This window comes from Aquila chrysaetos, chromosome 5 (genome assembly GCF_900496995.4).
Source record: "Aquila chrysaetos chrysaetos chromosome 5, bAquChr1.4, whole genome shotgun sequence".
In the NCBI taxonomy this organism is placed as follows: Eukaryota; Metazoa; Chordata; class Aves; order Accipitriformes; family Accipitridae; genus Aquila; species Aquila chrysaetos.
Genome location: NC_044008.1, coordinates 46,488,903 through 46,511,415, shown reverse-complemented (window position 1 = coordinate 46,511,415; position 22,513 = coordinate 46,488,903). Strand labels below are relative to the sequence as shown.

The 22,513-nt window shown below is 45.2% G+C and overlaps 1 protein-coding gene across 2 annotated transcripts in view; it reads right to left on the bottom strand.

Moving 5' to 3' along the window:
- The window catches only part of RFX7 (regulatory factor X7), a 53,811-nt gene extending 31,826 nt beyond the window's left edge, over nucleotides 1-21,985 (bottom strand). The window contains exon 1 of one of the 2 annotated variants that reach the window (XM_030013673.2): nucleotides 21,543-21,985. In XM_030013673.2, the coding sequence (XP_029869533.1) occupies nucleotides 21,543-21,688 (146 nt within the window). In that variant the 5' untranslated portion in view covers nucleotides 21,689-21,985. The remainder of the gene's footprint in view (nucleotides 1-21,542) is intronic. The other variant, XM_030013676.2, reaches the window with a different exon arrangement.
- Nucleotides 21,986-22,513: the final 528 nt, after the last annotated feature.

Sequence of the window (22,513 nt, the reverse complement as noted above, 5' to 3'; positions counted from 1 at the left end):
AGAGTTATCACTGTGTCTGACCCAAAGCTGACCAAGGCATGCTGACCAAAGTCATGCTGAAACAGACGGCTGCTGCAGCAGCACTTCTTTCACCCTGGACTCCACCTCACCCCACTGCCTCCTACCCCTAGCTCGGACTCACAATCCCTGTGCTGCTACAGATCCACAGCCTCTCCTACAGAGCAGCGCTCATGGCAGCAGGCAACAGAGCTCAGGCACGTATGTCCATTTTTGTACGTAAACCTTTTCTATGGCTTCACGTGCTAGCTTAATCACGTTAAGAAAAGCAGCATGGAGGATAAGGGGCTGCAGGGTACAGGCAGATCAAACTTAGTCCAAATACAGCCTCTACTCTACAGACTTGCAGATGACATTGCGCGCTAGGCTTTTCAGAAGAACATGCTTCAGCCAGCACGGTTTCCAGGTTCTGCCAAGCTGCGCATAAGCACGCCCATTTGCATTAATATTTTCTTCTTGCAAAGAGAAAGAGGCAAGTTGCCAGGAGGCAGCTGGGCAGGAGATCCCTAGAGCTGTCCTTTTATCTCCAAGTATCAGTCTGAGTCAGTAAATGTAAACTAAAATTTAGTTCAGGCTCTTCCAGTTGTGACCTCTACTCCTACAGCACCGATCAACAGTGTCGAAAAGCTGCAGCAGAAGAGCAATAATAAGGCCAGCAAATACAGTTTCTCTGTTTCCTTTTCGTCAACTGGTGGCACAAAAAGGATAGTCAAGTTCATGTCCTCCAATCTGCAAGCAGATGTTGTGACATTTTAAAAGGCAAAGGTCCTATGGCTTCAGCAGGGATTAAGCATGATGTCTATTTTAACAGCAATTTTTTTCATCTCCTGCTCCATGCTCCCTACTACACTGGGAGGACATCCTTAAAATTTATTATTGGTAAACTGAGGCTTCCTTCATCCTAACCAGAGCACAAGTTAACCAGGTTAACATGGCCTGATTCTATAAAGCCTGCACCTAATGACAAAAATGCTTCTTATTTACCCACCAGTGGAGTTGATCCATGTCAAAGTCAAGCAACAGCAACCCTGAGGACCCAGCCGTTTGACTGGGAAGGCGCTGGGACAGTGACCTTCTCATGGTCCTGAGCACTGCACAGAAAAGCTCCATCTGGTGACACCACAGGATGCATCTCCATCAAATCAGGAGATAACAGGACAAGTGACAAAGTTTGCAAAGGAACAGCCATCCCAGTTACAATGTTATTTGACACTTTTGTTTAGTTCACCCCACTTCTTCCTTCACTGACAGGACAGATGTGTTTTGAAAGCTGAAATTTCATTTACAAATAAATAAGTCTGCTTTCTGTCTCTTTCAAATGCATTCCTTACCTAATTACTACTGCAATTACAGTAACTGCAACCACCAATCCCAAGAGCAAGGCTGAATCAGGCCCTACACAGAGCTGTTTCTAACATTTGAAGGCTGCTACCCACACGCTTTGCTACACATCTAGGAACAGCTGCAGGAGAGCGGCAGGGGTGATCAATGTTCTCACTAATGAAAATAACCGTCTGAATCTATTAGGGACCTGAGCCCATTGCAAAACTAAACTTAGAAACCGTACCGTAAGCCAACAGCCAGCATTGCTCCTCCTGGAGAGCTGCTCCTGGGGGCTTGCTGTGACTCACCCCCACCTAGAAGCACAGCTGATGCTACTCTCTTTCGCAGCTCTTCATGCGACAGTCTCCCTGAAGTTAAACTAGTTCACTTACTTGATCTAGAACTTAATTCAGGCCACTTCAAGCAGTTTCATCCAGGACAAGAAGGTGCCTTTTTTGATTCTGGGGATATCTGTCTCTTATGAGTGATAACAAAAGGTGGCTGTTTTTATAGCTGCCTTGGATTTACCAGCTTGCACCAGATACTGACCCATCACAAGAACGTGGGAACACAAAACTATATATCAAAACTTTGCCAAAAAAACAAATTAAAAAAAAAAATCAATGACACTATCACAACCAACAATGAAACTTTTGTTCGGTGGATACCACTGTGCAGACTGTTTGAAAGTTAAGGCACACTGAGCAACTCAAGAGGGACGTAGTCCTGTTCTACTGTCTACAGCAATGCTCCTCAAAAATGTCAACTCTGTCCCGACCACCACCAGTCTGGATCAACCTGCTCACCTCTGAAGAAGTACCATCAGCCACTCAAAAACAAGAGCCCAGCTTCTACTAAGTAGTAAAACAGCAGAGAAAAGGGGGTTTCTTAGCCTGTGGTTTACAGAAGCATAGCATGGTGGCTCCCTACAAAAGCCGCTGTTTCATGGAGACCCCCAGTCCTACGTCCTTGCAAGGAACATGCATCGGCTGCTTTGAGTCTGCAGCAGAAAGCCTTACTGGAAAGCCTCCAGCCCATCTTAACAGCCTCAGCTTTTGACTTAACCTTTAGGCCCAAGACCTTTGAGAGAACCTTGAAGGTAACTTTCAAAGGCTGCAGTAATTTAAACTCCTAAATGCTGAAGCCACATTGACAAACTCCTGAAAGTATCTTGGGGAGGACGAGGAGGGGGGAAATCAGACTAAAGCATTTCCTCAAACTGCTCTTCTATCTTATGCCAAAGTATGCATGTCTGCTTTCCCTGACCTATTTATGTATTTCTACTCAAAACAGCCCCATTTTAACAGCCCCAACTTGGCATGGGCAGAATGAGTGTGCTCTCTCCCCAGGTGTGCAGCTGGGTTTACTTTGCACTGAGGAAGAGATGGAGGGGGAAAAGCTGGGGGAGAAGGCAAGGAGATGTAATTTTTTTCAAAGCAGCATAAAACCAAATGCTGCCAACCTTACTCTGATTAAGCAATACTTTACTTTCAGGAATAGGTAGCTGAAATACGCTGAGCAATATGGGACTATTGTATTACAAGAGGTGGCAAAATTCAGTTGCTCTGAGCGCACCAAGTATTTCCTTAATGCTGCAAATAGTAGAAGCCATATAACCATAAGAGATACAAGAAGCTTTATGCCTGTGAGACCAGAAAAAGGAAGGTGGTTGAGAGGGGTAAAAGAAAGCCCTCAAACTTATTAGCTACTGCCTAGTTAACTCTAAGCCTTCCCAAAGCCTGCACAGCCACTGAAACTAACCCTTATCAGCTTTCCAACTGCCGATCATTCGCTCCCTATGAAAGCTAGCAGCGTAACAAATACCGGGCGAGCACGCACACACGCACAGCAAACACGCTGTATGAACATGCGCCCGCTGCAGCACAACTCCTGTCCTGGGACACACTGCGCAGAGGAGGACGCTGGCGAAGGGGCTCCTGGTTGTGTCCCCGGCAAAAGTGGGACAGCAGCACCTCCAGGACGCTGCGGTTCTGCTCAGGCAGGGGACCTGCCAGTCCCAAAATTCACACAAGACACGGCTCTCATCATTCAGGCACTAGCAGTGGACTCAACCCCCAAAGATGGAGGAGGGAGATGTCAACAACAGCAACGAGTCCCGTTCAGCAAAATTCAGGGGACAAGTGGAGCCACAATTTATCGTTCAAAACATCGTAATGGTTTGACTAGGTGGTCAAACTCAGGAAGCCTAGAGTGATTTTTGCATTTTAAGTTTCATACCACCAGTGAAGTTGCCACAGATACTCTGTATCCCCTTCAGCCCAAGACTGCAAATATCTGCATAAACTGGAACACCCTCCTGAAAACAGCCTCTGTAGCTATGTTTTGCCTGCTTGGTACATTCTGGACAGCCTAGGGAAAACATTATTTCTGCCAAACCCTAATGCAATTTATGAAATTTCCATCACTGCTAATAGCTGTGCCATACATCACAAAGACAGGATACAACTCGTGACCCGACACCAAGAGTTCCCCACTGCAAGGCTCCCAGTTTCCAGTACTCACACATTACATTATCACCCAATGTACAGGACACAGTAAGAAAAGTTGCAACTAGAAAGGAAAACCCCAGTGCATAGTTACTTATCATCACCACTGTTAACTAGTTATCATCTCAGATGGTAAACCACCTACCCTCTCAGACAATTAACAAAGAGAGAGGGGAGATTTATAAAGTTCTAAAATAAGCTTTCTTCAGAGAAGAGGAAAAAACAAAACAACCCAAAAAACCCGTAAGTTTTTTCTCGAGAGTTCAGCACAAGACCAGCAACAACTCAGCACAGCTCCAGCGGAGGAACGGGAGCAGGGGCTGTTCAGGGCCACTGGAAACCCTCCCAACTGCTCGCTCATAGCCCATGCGTATGACCCTAACGCTGTATGGCGACATGCTGCTGCCCCAGTATTTTCACTCAGGTATCTGAAAACAAGCCTTCTGTATGAGAAGGATACCCAAGACAGCGGTTAGAGTTGTCTGCCAAGGAAGAATTATTTTGGCCACGTGGCCTTTTAAAAATTACTCAGGTCTGAAAAGCCTCTATTTCCCACTGCATCAGTCCCCCCATACAATCTCCGGAGGTTGTTTGTCAAGCTATTTAACAACAGGGTTTACGGGTAGTCTTGAAAGGCTCCGTCTGCGGCAAGCAATATCACATGAGCAATATTCGCCAGGCCTGCATCTCCCAGGCACAGGAGGTATCTGGGTATTGACAGCACCCAGCTTCTTCCTGTGCAGTGTCCTGCTGCCTCTTTGCCTCCTGCAAAAACCCAGTTAGCTCCCAAGGAAAGCAAGTTAGACTCCACTACTAAATACAAACAGTGACAGTCTGGGCAAAGTCATCTTTCTGAAAGCCACGTTAAAATAGAGAGGGTCATTATTAAACTGACCACACATCCTTCTGGAAAGATTTTGATTATCTCTTCCACAACTCTGATGACATCAGGTGACATTTTAAAAAAAAAACAAAAACCCCAAAAAAACTATTTACTCCGCATGCTGTGAGAAACCACTCAATAAAAGGATTACCAACCCTATTACAGTAAGTGGTACTATCAGAAAGGTACTATTATCACACCCTCACAAAAAGCACTGTGTCCCAGTGGTGCCTGCAGAATTCAGCCCTTAATTCTTAAACTCACTGAATTAATGCTTCTCTTTCTTGGACTAACAGCTCGAAATTTATCTTTATATAACTTTCCATTCAAAAGCACAAAGAAATGTTAAACTGGAGCCAAGGATCATCTAAGTAGAAAATTACAAAACAGCCGCCTATGTGTGCTGCTACTCAATTAACATCTTAACATATGCCATGTTACATTGTCTGGCTTGGCTCACGTTGATAAAGAAGTAAAATGGCTGTAAAAGCATTTCAATTAAATATTTAGAAAGCAGAGCTGCAAAAGGTTGAAACATGTTCGAATTAGTGAAATGACAACTATATATACTGCTCAGCTAATGGAGTAAGAGCTTTTGCTAGCACAGGTTACTGAAAAAGGAAAGCACGCCCAAGCTGGGCATGTCCGCAAGTCAACCCCGGCATCCCCAGAGCTCAGGACTCCCCTCCCATCCGCACCTCTCACCCTCTGGCATGCAGGAGCCAAAAATCAGGTGGCTTCGGATGCCACCTAGGGGCTCTCTCCCTGCCTGCACTTCTCTCTCCCCTGGGGATAATTCCATGTCACGCCTAAGAGAAAAGGCACTTGAACCTAGCACAAACACAAGCAAACAGAAGCAAAACACTCAATACAAGACAAACTAAATCTTCCAGTATTCAAACGTAGATATATTCTTACCCCAGATAAAAGCTACAGGGGCCACAACTGCATCTTGGAAACATATGAAGTATTGTTATTTCCCTAAAGCATAAAAATAGCCACAGAGTTGTGTCCACTGGAAATGTAGAAAAGTGTCCAACTCTCAGGCCTCAAAAAGTAAACAAAGCAATTATTCACCCATTTGTAAATATTGGCTTTTTCAGCTTGAAGGCAGACTCCTCCTGAATCCAAGTCAAACCACTCTTCTCAGCAAAATAAGGAAGCAACAAGCACAGCAAGCCGATAAAACAGTGCAACAAGGGCGAGCTGCAACCATTTCATCTTCCCTGTAACCTAATCTACCTCCTTCCACTTGCCAAAGAGAATAAGCCAGACCGGTTTTCCATCAGACACAAGAAGGAACAATGCTGCATCACAGTGCTGAAAAAAGTAGTTCAGCATGCCACAACATTTTAAGTAGCGCAGGTTAAAATTGGTCAAATGCTTGACTTCAACACTTGTTACTAAAATAAATGCAATTAAAATATTTCGTATAGGATAAAAATTTAATCCCTTCACCATTTCTGACACTGATGATTCTATGAGTATTAAATAATGCCAACTATACAAACAGCTGAACAAAGGAAGAAGATAAGGCTGCTAATGAAACACCCAAGTCTCAAATGTAGCCCATTGTAATGAACTGCCAAGAAATAATTAGCCAGCAGACATCAGAATACCTACATCTGAATTTTAGGTCTATAAGCATCTCTTTTAGCTCTCTGAAGAAATCTAGCTGTATTCAACGCTAAAGGCTTGTGCCACAATTCTTAAAATAACTGGGAAGAACTTGCAACAACCACACACTGCCTGGTGCTCTATTCCAGCAACAAGACAGTCATTTAAGCTCCTGGGGTTTTTTTACATTTATTTAAATACAGTATTTTGCCACAAGTTACTTTAATGAACTCGTAGAAGAGACAAAGAAAATCCTTTTACACAGCTCTCACCCTGGTTCTTTCAGCACTGCTCTGAATTAAAATCAGCGCATATTGTTATATTCAGGCAGGACTCTCTATTCCAAGGATGCAATGCCCTCCGTACATTATGTGGGAAGATAACATGACTTCAGAGGAGCTGCATCCTATATTTATTACTAACAATCTACACGGGGCACTGCAGGGCGTTGTTCTAAGATCAGTCTGCCTAGAAAGGCTAAATACAAAAAGCACAGGGTGATGAAGAAAGACTGCTGGAGTAGGAACCTAATCTAAAATACGTCCCACTAAAAGCAGAAAGAATGGATACAGTTGCCAGATAGGCAGGTTTGTGGCTAAATGGCAAATCATCCATTGCAATGGCTCATGTATTTCACAATGAAAACTTCTGTTTTTAAAACTAATTATGAAAAAAAAAAATCAATCTTTGGTTGCTTCTGAATTCAGTCTACAGACAGCTAAAAGATCTGCTGTGGTATTTTCAGCTCTGGTCAGCAGAAGCCTAATCACAACATTATTACTTAAGGCTAGTACTTGTAAGGGGTCTGAACTGGAGATCCCATAAAGCATTATGAGATTTTTCTCAAGCCTTTGTCCCACACGGCTCTAAGAAAAGATGCCTAGCGAAACTAAAGGGGTGACACTCTACAGCAGCACTTTAAGGAAAAAAAAAAAGGGGGGGGGGGGGCCACACCTACAAAACACACATGCACAAAAACGTTTCACTTCCATGCCTGCAGAGCCAACAAGATATCAGGAGGAAGGCAGCACCTTGCTGTGTATCACAGCCTGCCACAAGGCACAGACCCGGTCCTCCGCTGCCTTTCCCTTGAGAAACGGTGGCTACAGGCGGCTGATGGCAAAGCAAAACAATGCTCATACTCACGAGAAAATAGCAACGGTTCTACACTCTGCTTATGTTTAACACTCGCCAATAAATGTACAAATCTGTACAGGGCTATGTTTATTGTACATAGTTACACAAAGCTCAGCTGAATCCAGTATAAAAGCTTCCAGTGTTAGCAGCTCTACAGCAATGCTTCCCTACCATCCACATTTCCCAAGGCTGGCGCAGGTGCCCGGATGGCAGATTTAAGCCTGCTGATAAAAGGCACATTTCTTCTTTATTTCGCATTATTTCCTTCGATGTTTCCATAACCCACAGCTATTCTACTACTTTTTGTTAACCAACAGGTTTGTTACTGGTTGTACCTCTTCACTACCCTATTCCTTTAGTACCCAGGGAGGTATCATCAGGTCAGCAGTGCCATAACCCAGTCCTATCCAAGCTCTTTTGTGGCTTTACCCTGAGCGAGCACCAGCCTGCAGAGCAGACCAGACCCTCCTGCACTGCCAAGCCCAGCGCTGAGCCCCACACACCACTCGAGTCCCACTAAGACAAGGCAGGACTCGGACACCCCACACGGCCATCCCCTCTCCAAAACCTGCAAGGTCAACAGCTGCAGGTGTCCCATTGTCAGCCCAGAAAGGAGCCCCAGCCTTCACACTGTGCTACCATCTCAATGCTACCTGGGGCCTGACACACGCTAGGAAGCAGAGAAGCATTTCAAGGGCTGCAGTGGGGCTGGTTAGCCCTTCACAGACACTGCACTGGGGAGGATCAGCTTAAGCCACAGGGCCTCCCTGACACACGCTTTGTCCCTCCTCCGTGCTGCAGACATCCACCTCTCCCCTCCACACTGAACAGCTCACCCATATGCATCAGCCTGTCATTCTGCAAACCAATCCAGCTTTTATCTAGCTCCCTCCTCCCGATGCTGTTTGCAATGTCCTATTACCTCCAGTTCTGCCCCGATCTCTGGACATCCGCATTCCTCCTCCTCCTCGCTCCCTTTCCTCTCATGGGTGTCCACCACACAGCTCCTCTGCACCCTTTTTTCCACTTGAGGAACCTGTACCCAAGTGCTGACCTTGGTAACTCCCAGGGAATGCAATCCTTGCAACCTCTTAGGTTTCCCTGTGCTGAGTAATGCCCCGAGTATCTACAAGGACTCTCGAAGCATCTGCCTACTAAAAGGGTCACTTCTTTCATGCTAGACGGGCATGGCTTCACTGCCACAGGAAAGGCAACTTCTCTCCCTGACCTGTGCCACACAGCTCACTGGCACATCCCATAACCCTACTCCCATCCTTAACTTTTTTGTAGAGGTGAAAATGTAAAAGCTGAACGTATGCAGGATGAACACAGCACTGCTGCCTGATGGTGACAGCCATACAACTTCCCATTTCAAAAAATTCCTCCTTCTTGTTCAGCTGCCACAGATTCTTTCAGGCCTCCATCCTTCAGCCTTGCACCTGCACCCTGGGGCATTCCTCACTCACCTCTACTTACTGGCTTTGACCCACTCCAGACAAAGAAACTGTCTGGTCTCTGCAAATAAAAAGCTGCAAGTAGCCAGAAGTCTCTTGCCTACCTCAAAGGTCAGTTCACTGAACCCTAAAGCAGTATAACCCATCAGTTTTCCATCCTCTGTTTCTGGGGATAAAAAAAATTAATCCTAATTAATCATTTTAAATGGTTTTAATCCCTAAACTAGGATCTACAGGAAAGTTACAAACACGTGCTACTCCAGTTCTCAAGGATTTAGTTTGGAAAGCTCGAGTTCCCCTAGCCTGCAACCCAGGTGAACTTTAGTTTACTTGCAGACTCAAGAGCTTGTCTAAACTTGTAAGCTACACTTGCTTAAAATTAAAGCTGCACAAAATTTAATTATGTTAAAGCCGTCTATTTCAGTCTGCGCCTACAAAGCTGGGTTTGAACACAACTGCATTCACTCCTAGGTGGTAGCTTAACAGTGTCAAACGAGCATCTTACATGAGCCTGCACTGCAGGACTGGTTGCTCCAACCCAAGATTATGTTTACCAGCTCTCAGGCTGAGGCATCCATCAGGCCTGTACAGCTTCACAGCAGCCAGAACAGACAACACCACTGCCAGCATTGCATAAACTACAACCGCAGGGCAGACAAGCATCATTCACTCACTCACCTTCACTCCACCCACTGCCTCCTTCACTGCTAGGCCACCTCTGCAGCCGTGATGAATGAACAAGGAAGTCTGTCAGATCATTTCTCTCCTCTAAAACCTAATTTATGAATGGAAATTATGAACAGCAGGCATCTGACCAGTACTTAATACCCTACAACTTTAGGGTTCAGTACTCCGTCTCCTCTGAACAGAGGACGAAGTATGCGGCCAGTTCATTGCAGGCAAACTGTGCTACACCTGGCTCTGCCACCCCATCCTTCTGCAGGCAGCTGGGGGGGGTGGGACCCAAAAAACTGAGAACTTAGCCACTATCTACTCAAGTAACATACCTGCTTTGCAGGCACAGCATTGTCCATAAGCACTTTCATATCTATTTTAAAAGTTTTCACATTGTCATGGTTTTCTTTTAAAAACATAGCAGAGGGCATGCAACCTGTCCTAGTACAAGGTACTGAAGCCACAGCCACGCAGCCACCGAGTTTAGCACGCTATTAAGACAATTTGCAGAACACCTGCATGGATTCATTATTCATAACATGTCCGTTTCAAACATCCTAGGGAACTGCAAAGTTACACCACAACTTACTTAGTAAAATGGTCAGAAACAGAAAAGGCCGCCCTTCATTAAATCTAGAACAGATTTCAGAAAAGCTGCATTAAACTTCTGACTTGCCAAAAATGGTAGCACCAGAGAATTATATATTAAGAAAGCTACTAAAGCAATATTCACTGAGATAACTGCACTGTTGAAATTCACCTGTAGGCTGCAGCACGTAACTGCCTAACATCTTTCAGCATCTAACAATTTACTGAACTATGCTTGTATAAAAGTCTCACACTAATGTTACCCCCAATTACTTGCCTGATGGGTCCTTCCAGAAGGAGATTGTGCCTAAGAGCACTACAGAATTGACCGGTCTAGATTTTCATTCCTGTGAACCACATCATGCATAAACATGCCAGTGGGAGAGCGGATGTCTGCATTAAGGGAATGAAAATGTCTTTTCCTGATTATTAACACAGTTTGATTTCAATTTTCAAGGTGAACTATATGCTGCTTTGCCACTCCCTTACTGAGCAGCTGAACTAATCAAGCCAACACTGCAGCTCACCTTTCTGAGTTTGACAAATTTAGCAAGAACCACGTCTTCCAGAAGAATACAATGTACTCAAGCTATCTCCTGATCCTACACTGGGCCTAATTTGCCACAAAGCTACTGGTATTTAAAGTACTCAGTGGTAACTAAGAACTTTACTGAAGAGACAAGAATCACTGTGAAGTGACAAATAACAATTATTAGGTCCTGCACTGCAAACACCCATTATAAATCTTTTCACCTTGAACATCTGGAGCTATTGGTTGACAACATCCCAGTACATACATATGTGTCTAAGTGTTCACAGAGAGAGGGCTTCCACACACTGAACCACTGTACACACAATCTAAATTTTGTTTTTCAATTAAGCTACAATTTTCACCAACTTGAATGTACAAACCATGATGGTACATGAACCTCATGTTCTTAATACCTCCAAGAGAAGTAAGCTTCTAGCAAGAAAAAGATGCAGTCCCTGGGGATATGTGCAATGAAAGCTAAACGGGGACTGCTTAAACTTACTGGTACTAAACAAACAAAAATATTATCTTGTTTTTCATGTTTATTCTCAGCCTGAAAGTTCAAGAGTATTACCACCTTTTTAGCCATTATTAACCAGGAAAACTGACTATTCATAGTGTACATTCAGGCATATATATATACAGGGTAATCAGACACCTAGCTTCTACTCAGAAGTAATCAATAAGAGATCGTCATCTGAGTATCTTCACGGATCAGAGACTTAATTATACAGGTAACCAAATCTTCAGGGACAGCATTGTAGCATCTTTTGCATGACAGAATTTACAAGATTAATTTTCAACTGAAATTTCACTGTAAACTGCATTTAGATAAACTTTTGTCCGATGTAATTAAACACACACAAACCAGCATTTCGAAATTGCTGTAAAAAGAAAATGTCTTATGTGCTTATGTCTTCAGCACATTTGTTGATTACTTCAGATTTTTTTTATTTGACTCAGTAAGCTATCTCTAGTTGTTAAATACAACTGATGGTTTCTGTTCAAAATATCCCTTTCCGTATTTTTTAAAACTAGATCTGTCAATCTCACTTCATTCACTTGTTGAATGGAAGAGGCAAATACACTTTTCTCTCAGCTGCCAATTCATTTCTCAATTTTTTACGAGTTAATCATTGAACTATGCTACTGAAATCAAGCATAATAAAGGTAATTCTGCAGAGCAGGCTCCTGGAGCCAAAAGCTGGCTTAGCTTTTCAGCAAACTGTGGTTCCAGGTGTGCAGCTTGAGATTACTGCCAGTGAATAATTTGACTGTCTTTTAAATATCAACTAATTTATTTAGTTTACATGACCACTAATAGCAACTGTAGGCCCTAACACAGCTCATCATTTATAATCCTAACAAGCTTAATTAAAAAAAAAAAAAAAATCAAACCATAAAGAAAATAGGCAAACTTTTAATGTACCCTTAATGAAAGAAACACCATACTTTGGTGCTTGGATAAGAGGTTCCTGCGGCACAGTCTCTAACTCCTCTAAGATTATTTTGAAACGATTTTTGGCCTTTGCTTCAGACAGTCCCATCACAGCAGAAAGAGCTGCAGCTTTCATGCAAGGGCTGAGCACCCGCCAGCCGGCCTCGCAAGTGCCTCACCCGCAGCTACCAACTTCCCTATAATCAGCACAAGGATCACGGAGCAATCATTTACCTTTCGTTGAGAAACACCACGAGAAGCACAAAGCATCTGAATACAGTGCGGGAGACGGCAGTGGTAGGCAGACGATGACGATGCTGTGTAGGTACCAACAAGCACAGCTCCCTTCGGCAGGGCACCCGTCCTGCAAGGGTGCTCCCTCCAGGGAGCAGCAGGGACATCGACAGGCATCATCTTCCAGAGGAACTACTGCCCGCACACCGCCAGCACAGACAACAAACCAGTCCTGCCAGAGGATGTCCAGCCCTGAAGTAGAAGCCTTGAGTCCCAATCTCAGATTGCCGCCGGACACAGCACTCAGCACCCAGAGCCACCTTGCCCAGTTGTTCCCCCATCTTAATAAGCATCCAAGCCTCTCGAGTACTTTTCTCCACTGAATTAGCAGTAAAACTAGCACGTGGTTCTGGAGGAAGGAGTAGTCACTATTTTTCAAAGCAGATTAAAAAAGGACTTAAAATTCCATCCACAAAAAATATTAAATAAACATTAAAACTTCAGTTTACAGGCCTTCAAACAGTTACTGCTTGTGATACTGAGCAACCGCCTTTTAAGTCTGTATTTTAGTATGGTAACAGCTCTGAAGAAGAAGGGAGAAATCACACAGGAGCATTCACTGAAGTCACAAAGACTACTCCAAGTATTTTCAGGTGATTTCTAAACACAAGCAAGGCGGCGGCGAGGAAAATGCAGCAGAACAAATTGCCCATCCTACTATCCAGCACACCTTGCTCACAAGCTAATTCTTGTTTGTCTGAGGGACGCCTGAGGCAGCCACTTCCAGGCAACCTTGTAGCAAGAAAAACTTCCAACGGTCTGTATTGCTGACAGCTTTAAAAATAATTTATTTCACTGCTTTATAGGCAACCAAAGTAATGAACTGTCCAGTGCAATCTAACTTCTTCACTGGCAGGAGTCCCAACAATCTTATAATGGCACTTAGGAATCTTTGACTAAGAAATACGGATTGCCTCCCTGCCTCTGAGACCATCCATCAAAAAGGACAGCCGTGTATCATGGACCTTGACATTTAACCACAAATTTCCTCTCAGGGGGAGATATGAATGTGCCTCATTTAATAAATGAGCTCTTCCCAGGAACAAGATTTTCTTCCCAAACTTGAAGTACCTGACAATCAGTAAGCGATACCATCTCCAGGGAAAAGCCAAGCCGGACCCGCCGCTCTGGAGGAGCACGGGTACGGCCCAGGAAGCCCAGGTCCGCAGACACATCCGCAGGCACGTCCGCTACCTGTGCAACCGCCACACGCCGCACCACGCCGCGCGTTTGTACGTTACGGTTAGAAAAGGGCAACGGCTCACGCAGCCCGAGCGATAGATAAAGACTAGACCGCTCACTGGGTGCGGTACCGAGCAGGTCCAAGAGAGCCTGGCGGGTCTGCCGCCCACGGGAGGCCCCTCCGCCGGGACGCGCAGGGCGCAGGTCTCACCCACGGAGACCGTCCCCATCCCCAGTCCCGCCTGCAGCAACACCTGGCCTCCCCACCCTTCGACTGGTACAGTGTCACTGCGGCAGCCACAAGCAATTAAGAACAAGCAACAGGGAAAATAGTCGGGAAGTTCCGAATGTTTTTTTCCACTGTCTTAATGATTAAACGTTCAACAACAGAAAACACTTGGCAGCTTACTGAAAGCCTGTTGATGGCACAGCAGCCGATAACAAGCACCCTACTTGATGACAGATAATCCTTTTTCCATTAAATCAAGAAAGCATTAATACTGAGATAGTGGCTAACTCCATCTAGAACCAAGCAAACCAAACCCTCAAAATTCCCAAAGATCTGAGGGAACACAACGAAACACCCCAGCACTTTCATAGTTTTTAGATGTATTTAGGGATTCTTCTCACTGGCTTGAAAATACCAATTTCTGCTGGCCTTCTGGTCGGGCTCTTTCTGGGTGACAGAGCACAGCATTTTCATCTATTCAATTTACCTTTTGAATAACCTGTTGATAACTTTTCAAACATACAGTCCAGCATTCTACCTGGACTGCTCCAGAGGCAAGCTAGAAAGCTACTTCCACTCCTCATCTTCACAGTTTAAAAATAAGGAGTTCCTTATTTATACATGAGGCTTTGTAATATTAGATATTAGAAAGGCTTGAACCAAAAATCCAAATTTGGATCCTGATCTGAATTTTGCAGCTCTGGCCCTTCTCCAAATACTTCTGTTTGGCAAGCAGCAGAGTGGAGTAACAAGAGAAGGCAACATACACAAGTTAAGGGATCTGTATAAAAACATTAAGCTCAACCCCTGCTCTCAAAACTACACACACACACACACACACACACACAAAACCTAACAAAACCACCCCAAGCCCCAATTAAATAAAAGATTAATCAGTGCTTCTGTATAAATCTGATCACCCAAACCTGAGCAGTACTGTCATCCCACCCAGCTACAGTAGTTTTTCTGATTTATACGGCACCCAGAAAATTTTAGGGCACATTTCTATGTGTTCCTTTCAGATAGAGATTTGGATTCCTACTCGCCAATGGCATAGACACATGCAAGTCAAACAGAACTGCCCCAGACAGCAACCCGCCCAGCTACGGAGGCCTGCGATGACAATCCTGCAATTCTGTGCTTATTAAGAACTCATTAGAAATGCTGCTCTGAATCACAATGTCACACCATCTGACTTGCTTCAATGAAGGGAACTCCTGCGGTGGAAAGTAAAATGTTTATGAAACAAGGAATTGCATATGCTCAATGCTGTGAAGTCAACAATTTAATGCACTTCTATGCATTTTAAATGAACAGCAGTAAAACTGAGCCAAATATTTTATTACTTGAATATTGTTTTTCCCCCATACACTTTATTAGATCCTATTGTTTCAAGAAACAAAGACAAACAAAACCCACAAGCAAGAGTGAAAAATCCACTCTTCCTAAAAGCAGATTTACAAAGATCTTTTTTCTGCAAAGCTACTCCATCCAACTCAGAGCCAGGATATTCAATAAAACCTCAACTCCATTCTCAAAAGGTTACATAAAGGTCAGCATTCATTTTATTCAGGTTTATTTTCTAACCTTGTAAAAATGCCTGCAGACCAAATTGGCTTCCACACCTGCTGACCTAGAAACTCCACCACTGTGGTGGCCATGCCCCGTTTTGGAAAGTTGCTTCTCCTCCCACACCAATCTGGCACTGACTGCTACGTGACACTGACCTGCCCACTCCTGGCCATCAGCGACCTGGAGGAAGGCTTTCCCAATAGCAAGGGGATGCATTTCAGCAGAGAATAGTAAATTTTTTTTAAGCCACTCTGGTGAGAAGGAATTCTTCCAGGGAGCTTCCCCCCGAAAAAGGAGGGTTTCCTGCATACATGAATGTGTCGTAATAGATAAAGGATATACCTGGACCTCGTTCAAGGGAATGTAAGATCTCCAAAACAACCCACAGAGGGGATGGAGCAGCCATCCTCCAGGAAAAGAAGTCAAGTTGAAAAAGTGACAAATGGTGTAGGGATTTATTTCGCCCAGTTCAAGAGATCTGCACCACAGATGGTTACACCCTGGCACACAGTTTAAAAATTTGTTTACAGTCAAAGAGAAATAGGCACATAAAGTGATCAGATGGATTGTTTTAGGGAAATGTCTTCCCTAGGAGATGGCCCTCACCTCAGAAGTGCATTTTTCTCCACAATGGCTTTGAGGCAGTTACCTTGACCAACTCATACAGAAACAGAGTCAAACAAAACAAATTCCACTTTCTGTTCCTATCCATTTGGGGAACCAGAGTGTGAAGGAGAATGACATGCTGCTAAGTGCTTTGCCCAAGGAAGACTGACCTTCCCTGAAATCATCAAGAACTACTCTAAAGTATGGTTTGCAGCTCAATTTTTTCCTATGTATTTGACTGCTTATACACCATATTAGGAAATACAGTCAGGACAGGCCAGTCTCACCATCACCTGTGAACAACGCACCTGTGAACAACAGAACCATAGTAGAGTCAGTGAAAATTGGGTTAGTGACAAGAAATTTTTGCAGTTTTACACAGCCTCTCTTAGCTGAGGGGCTCAAAGTACTTTTTCAAAGGAGGTAAATACACTTCTGATGTTACACAGATTTAGTGAAATGAGTGCAGCCTGTACACCTGTCAATGATAATTATTAGCTCTTGTTCACAATAATTAGTAATCTTTTACTGAAGAATTTTTAAGTTTTGTTTCCCACCTCCAACAATTAATTAACCAGGACAGAGGAGGGAGTGGTGGCTTGTGCATTTTGGGCTGGGGGCACAGAATAACCACAAAGAGTCTGTAATCAGTTACAGGAAATCTTAAGTTCTCCACTCAGTCTTGACAGACCATTTAACAAAATACAGAGGGTTGCATTTTTTTCCTTCTTATTCCCTGTCTCCCTCTCCCAAGCTACAGAAAATTGAAAAAGAGTAAATATAGATGGATTGGTCTACAGATTAATACAACCTGACTCAAGAAATCCGTGTTTTGAAAGAATACATAAAGTGTGTTACAGGAATTTCAACTGCAGAAGAAAACTACCAAAAAGGTGTTTGCACCTGCATTTGCAAAGAGCCTGACAGACATACCTTGAGCTTCCATCTTCATTGCCAGGTATTTTATTAAAAATATCAAGACCGTCAATCATTTTTTTTGCTGACCTAACCATACAAGTAAGTAGCAATTCCTATTATGAAAAATCTCAACGACATTTCTCAAATTGCAGAACGTTTGCTCTGCCAACAGCTAAGTGACAATCCACACTTGCTGACAATGCCTAATGAGGAGTGATGGATGCAATTGCAGGAGGGAGCAGGAATGATGTAAGTCGTAAGAAAGAACAGAGCCTTCCAAAGATTAGAAAATATTGGTGTTACAATCAGCTAATCTGGTCTTCAAGCAAGATACCAAGAGCCCAAAACTAACAAGGGCACAATTCACGTCCTACTGCCCCTTCAACATGAAACAAACTGGGCCTTAGGACATATAATTTTGGCACTGCCTGGCCTAGCTCATGTGGTTTTCCAATACAACTTCTAGCTAGAAGCGTGATTTAAGGACAAAAATTACAGATGTGAAACCCACACCCATGTCCAACTGAAATGGCTACAAAAGCAATGCTTTGTGTTTGCCACTCCACACTGCCTGGTCCTCAGCTTGGTTTACACACAAGATATCAGGGAGGGGGAGGAGAGAAATTAATCTCTCAAGCAGAATTATTATATTCAAATCCCAACAGATGCCATTAGGACAAAAAGACCTGAGATGCAGACAAGGTGAAAGAAGCTGGGGCCAACCCATGCACAGATGCAAGCACCAAATTACTATTTACAACAGTAAACAAGTACTCATTGAAGAATCATCACCAGTTATTCGCAACAGTGAACAAGAAAACAAACCCATCCGTTCCTTCAATGTTTGCTGCTACGGACTGGATTTTAGATTAATACAGTGAGCAGAGAGGGATTAAATTGCCTAAAATGGTTGGTCTTTTTCTTTCACGCCAGCAAGAGCAGACTCTCAGCCGACACCTTCCTGCCTTGGTCATCTCCACATCTCAATCCTTGTGCCACACTGCTTTCACATAAGTACATCGCGGGCTGTCTTCAGCTATAGGATATTCTTTGGCAACTTAATGTAATATTGAGTAGACTCTGTCTTCACCATCATATGTTTGGGTACAGAAACATCATATACAAATAACACACGTTTGGTAATACGGGACCCTCACCCGAAGAAAATAATTGAAACCCCATTAGTCTACATGCTCAGACAGCTGACTAAGGAGGTTTTCCCGCCTCAGGCTCTAACGTCTGGACAAAAAGCTATTAATAAATATGAAAGCTTTAATGAATCTAAAGGGAAATAAAAACAGGCAGATTAAGGCCCAGTGTCCAGCGAAGACCAGGGCAATTCACAAACCCGCCCAACCTGACACTAATCAGCCAGGCTGGGCTCCCAAAGACGTGTTCTCCCCGTCTAGACTTCTAATCCGTCAATGGGAAAAGACATCTAGTATTATTTCTGCCCGTTTCATCGACACCGTAAGAACACATCCAACTGCCTCAGCAACTCACATACGCAACACGAAACAAAAACGGACACCACTTTGCTGGATGTGTTCAAGTGGGGCAGACAGGAAAAAAATGCAGTTAGACAGTGATGAACTTTAATTATTGTAACCAAACAGCAGTTAAATACCTGTAAGTGATGTTGTAATGCAAATAAATACTTCCTGATTTGTTTTTAAGCACAGTTAAGTAACACTTTTATCTTGCCCTCCTCGGTCCAAACTAATGGTCACTTTATATGCAAAAAACCAACAACACTACAAAAAAACCAGACTGGACTCCTAATAAGCACATTTTTAAGTCTTCAGTACATACACTGACTGTGCCTGCAATTTTAACCAGCAGGACTTAACCTATTGTTTCATTTTAAGGGACTCCACATGTTCACAATTACTTGAGCTACTTTTGTCAAACTACATTTTAATTTAATAAACAGAATAAATTAAGTATGAGTTGAGATAATGAATAACTCATTGTCCCGCTCGAGGCCTACATCACACACTATATTTATATTTGTCTGTACAGTGGAAGGACAAGCACAGACTTGTTTGTGATCCTCAAGTCCAGTATTTCAGTAGCTGCTATATTTTGCTATACTACTATTTTCATTGACAACACAATTTGAAGACTGAAACTTTTTTTTTTTTTTTAAACAACAAACACAAACAACTAGAAACGTCCATCCGCTATGCATAAACGTGTAGGAGAAAAGAGGCGGGGGGGAAAACAATACAGAAGAGTACTAATCTAGATGTGCTAAACCCTTTGGGAAGCAAAGGCGGAATTTAACACATCAACCTGCCAGCACACACAACCGGCACAGCAGAGGAAGAGGGGAGGAAGAGGAGGGAAGGCAGAAAAGAGGAAGCTCTCTTCTGCACATTACACCTAGTTCTGTTAACAACAGAGCACTGCCATTTTCACAAGCAGCCTTCCACAATCTCTCCCACTGTTTATCCATCACCAGCGCACACAGCACCCACTGAACAGAATAGCAGATCCAGGACCGCAACTACAGAAGAAGACTTTCCACTGTTTACTCCGAGTGCAGTGTGCACGACTTCCCTGGCCACGCTCCTCATCCTTGCTGCTCAAAAACTACCACCGCATCTACATGAAGATGCAAATTAACATTAAACTCCAGCCTCCAACGAAGACTGCTTGATCGCAATACAGAAACACAGAATTTCTATAGTCCCAGACAAAAGATTTGAAGATATCAAAGAAAAGGGTTTCTTATAAGAAACAACCTTATCTACAAATACTGCACTTCGACAGTATAACCCACAAGAAATGGACACTGCCTGAAAGCAGCAGGGAAGTCCCAGCCCCGGGGAAGGAAGCAGGTAGCCAGGAGGAACGTCTGTGGAAGTACCAGGAGACAGGGCTGCAAGGTGCTGGCAATACCTCCACTGGTCACAGGCACTTGGCACCAGGCGAGCCACTCACACTGGGCAAAACACTGCATTCCTCTGTACCAAACCTGGGCTCAGGCTATTCATCAAGTTTACCTGAATGAAATAAGCAGCCTTCGTTTAAAAGGCTAACGTATGCGCTCTTTTTCCTTGAAAAGAAAACCCATAATAAAAGCAGAGGTTTTACTTAGTAGCCATTTTGTCTTCAACTTGGACATGATACCTAAACCTGAATGCAATGTAAACATGCTCTCTGAGGCTCATTTCCAAACAGCACGTTCGTGGAAAGAGAAGAAAATATAGAAAGGCCATCACTAAACACCACAATAAATTAGGAGGGTGTGAAGATTTTGTGATCTAAACAGACAGGAAATTCTGCATTTCATATCCCTTCTCTAGGTCACGTTGCAGAGAAAACCAAAACAAAAGGTATCAAGTGTGGCTTAAGGACAATGAATTATTATTTACTGTTTAAATTAAAAAAAACAACCAACAAGAAATGCAATTTCAGTATGCCATACAATAAAAGAATCTGAAGGTAAAACTATATTTAGATTCTCTTTCTTTTCCAGCTACATGAATTCAAGCCATAAAACCTAACTATAGTATGAAGTAATAGGCAAGCTAGATCAGTACGTTTTTATTAGGATGAGCACATGTATATAAATGTATATACGGTGTGTATATATATAAAGGAAAACATTATGTATGAGTAACCTACATTTACAACTCCCAACTTTCACAATACTTTATCAACTTCCTCAGCCAAAAGCAGCTTTTAAAAACATACACAAAATACAAACGCTGCAGGTGACAGCCTCTTGCAGATTTGGGGAAATAAAAAAAAAAAAAAATTAATTGCAGGGCAAGCTAAACTCAATTTATCTCTTTCCCCCAAATGAACCCAAGATAAATATTCTTAAGTAAAACGTTGGTTTACTAAGAATTTTGTTTTAATTTTCAGAAAAAAAAAACCAAACCAAACCAAAACAACTGGATTCCTGTGCAGGAACTTGCCAACCATCATCACAACTTTCAGCCAAAATTGCATTTCAACTGCCAGACTGGAAACTCAGAAGAACAGAGGTTTACGGGGAGGCTGGAAAAATGCACCCTTACTGCAACGGTCTGCATTCCCTGCTGCATCAACATTCTGTGCTGGGCGTCTCGTGTGAACGTTAAAAAAAAAACAGACGTAAAAAGAGAGGGCCGTGCAAGATGCCGACCGATACAAACGCCTTCAGCAGGTGAGATGGTACCCATCCGTCTGAACGGAGCCGCTCCGCGATTGCCACTACGGCTGAACACAAGCGGGCAGCACCATTAACCCACCCCCGGCGCACGGCAGGCTGCCTCGTTCCTGGAAAATAACAAGCACCAGGCACGGCAACAGCCACGAGCCTCCCGACCGCCGAACCGGCGCACCTGCCCACGACCACGCGTGTTTTCCGCACGTCTGGGGACGCAGCTCCGCGGCGCGGGGGGGCCGCGCAGCTCCGCGCTTCCCCGCACAAAGGGGCCGCGCCCCCCCCCCCCCCCCCCCGCACCGCCTCCGCGCCCGCGCAGCGCCCCCCACCCCACCCCGCTCCCCCCGCGTACCCGAGCGCCGGCCTGGGGCGCAGCCGACCCGGGCGGCGCGGCGGAGCCCGGCCCTTACCAGATGGAGCTGCGGATCTTGTGCTGCAGCGCGCTGGCCTCGCCGCCCTGCAGCCCCGGCACCAGGGCCGGCAGGGCCCCGCCGGGCGCGGGGGTGCCGGCGAGCCGCCGCAGCGGCTGCCCCTCCGGCTGCTGCTCCTCGGCCATGGGGGCGCGGCGGGCGGGGACGCGGAGCGGCGCTGGCCGCACTAGGCCTCTGCCGCAGCCCTCGAGTGAGTTGCCTTCCCCTGTTGCCCGGGGGACATCACGGGCGGAAAGCCGAGCCGCGTCCCGCCGCTACGCCGCAGGATGGCGAGCCCGGCTCGCGGCACGGCGCATGGCGGCCCGGCCTCCGCCGCCGCCGCCCCCGCGCAGGGTCGCTCCGCGCTCCCCCGCCTCGCAGCACCTGGCCCGGCTCGCCGCCGCCGCCGCTCCTCGCCCCGCGGCCGCCGTGCCCGCCCCGTGCGCCGCGTGCGCAGGCTCGGCGCTGCCCGAGCAGACAGGGCCGCCCCGCACCGCCGCCGCCGCTCGGGGAGGGGGCCGGGGGCGCGGCCGGCGGCGGCGAGCCGGAGCCGGGGGAGGGGGGGGGCGGCCCCTCCGGTCGCCCCGGGCCGGAGCCCGCGGGCCCCCGCCGCGGGGCGGTGGGCTCGTCCCAGAGCGGTCCGGCTCTGCGGGGGCTGCCCCCCCCCCCCGCCGTGCCTCCCCCCCCCGCGCGCCGGCGGCGAAAATAACACGTGTGTGTGTACGTTTTTTGTAGATAGAGAGATATATATAATGCACGTAGATGTGCATGATTTATATAGGGTGCACCGAGCGCATGCTGCGCACTGGAGACACGTGAACCCCGCTGCTGCGGCGGCAGCATTACATCAGCTCGCTGCACCACAGCCGCCCGGCGCCTCTCCGGGTGCTCCCTGCATCTTCCCCTGCCTCCCCACGCGGGCAGCGCTCCCGAAATGCTCGCTTGTTAAAAAAAAAAAAAAAAAAAAAAAA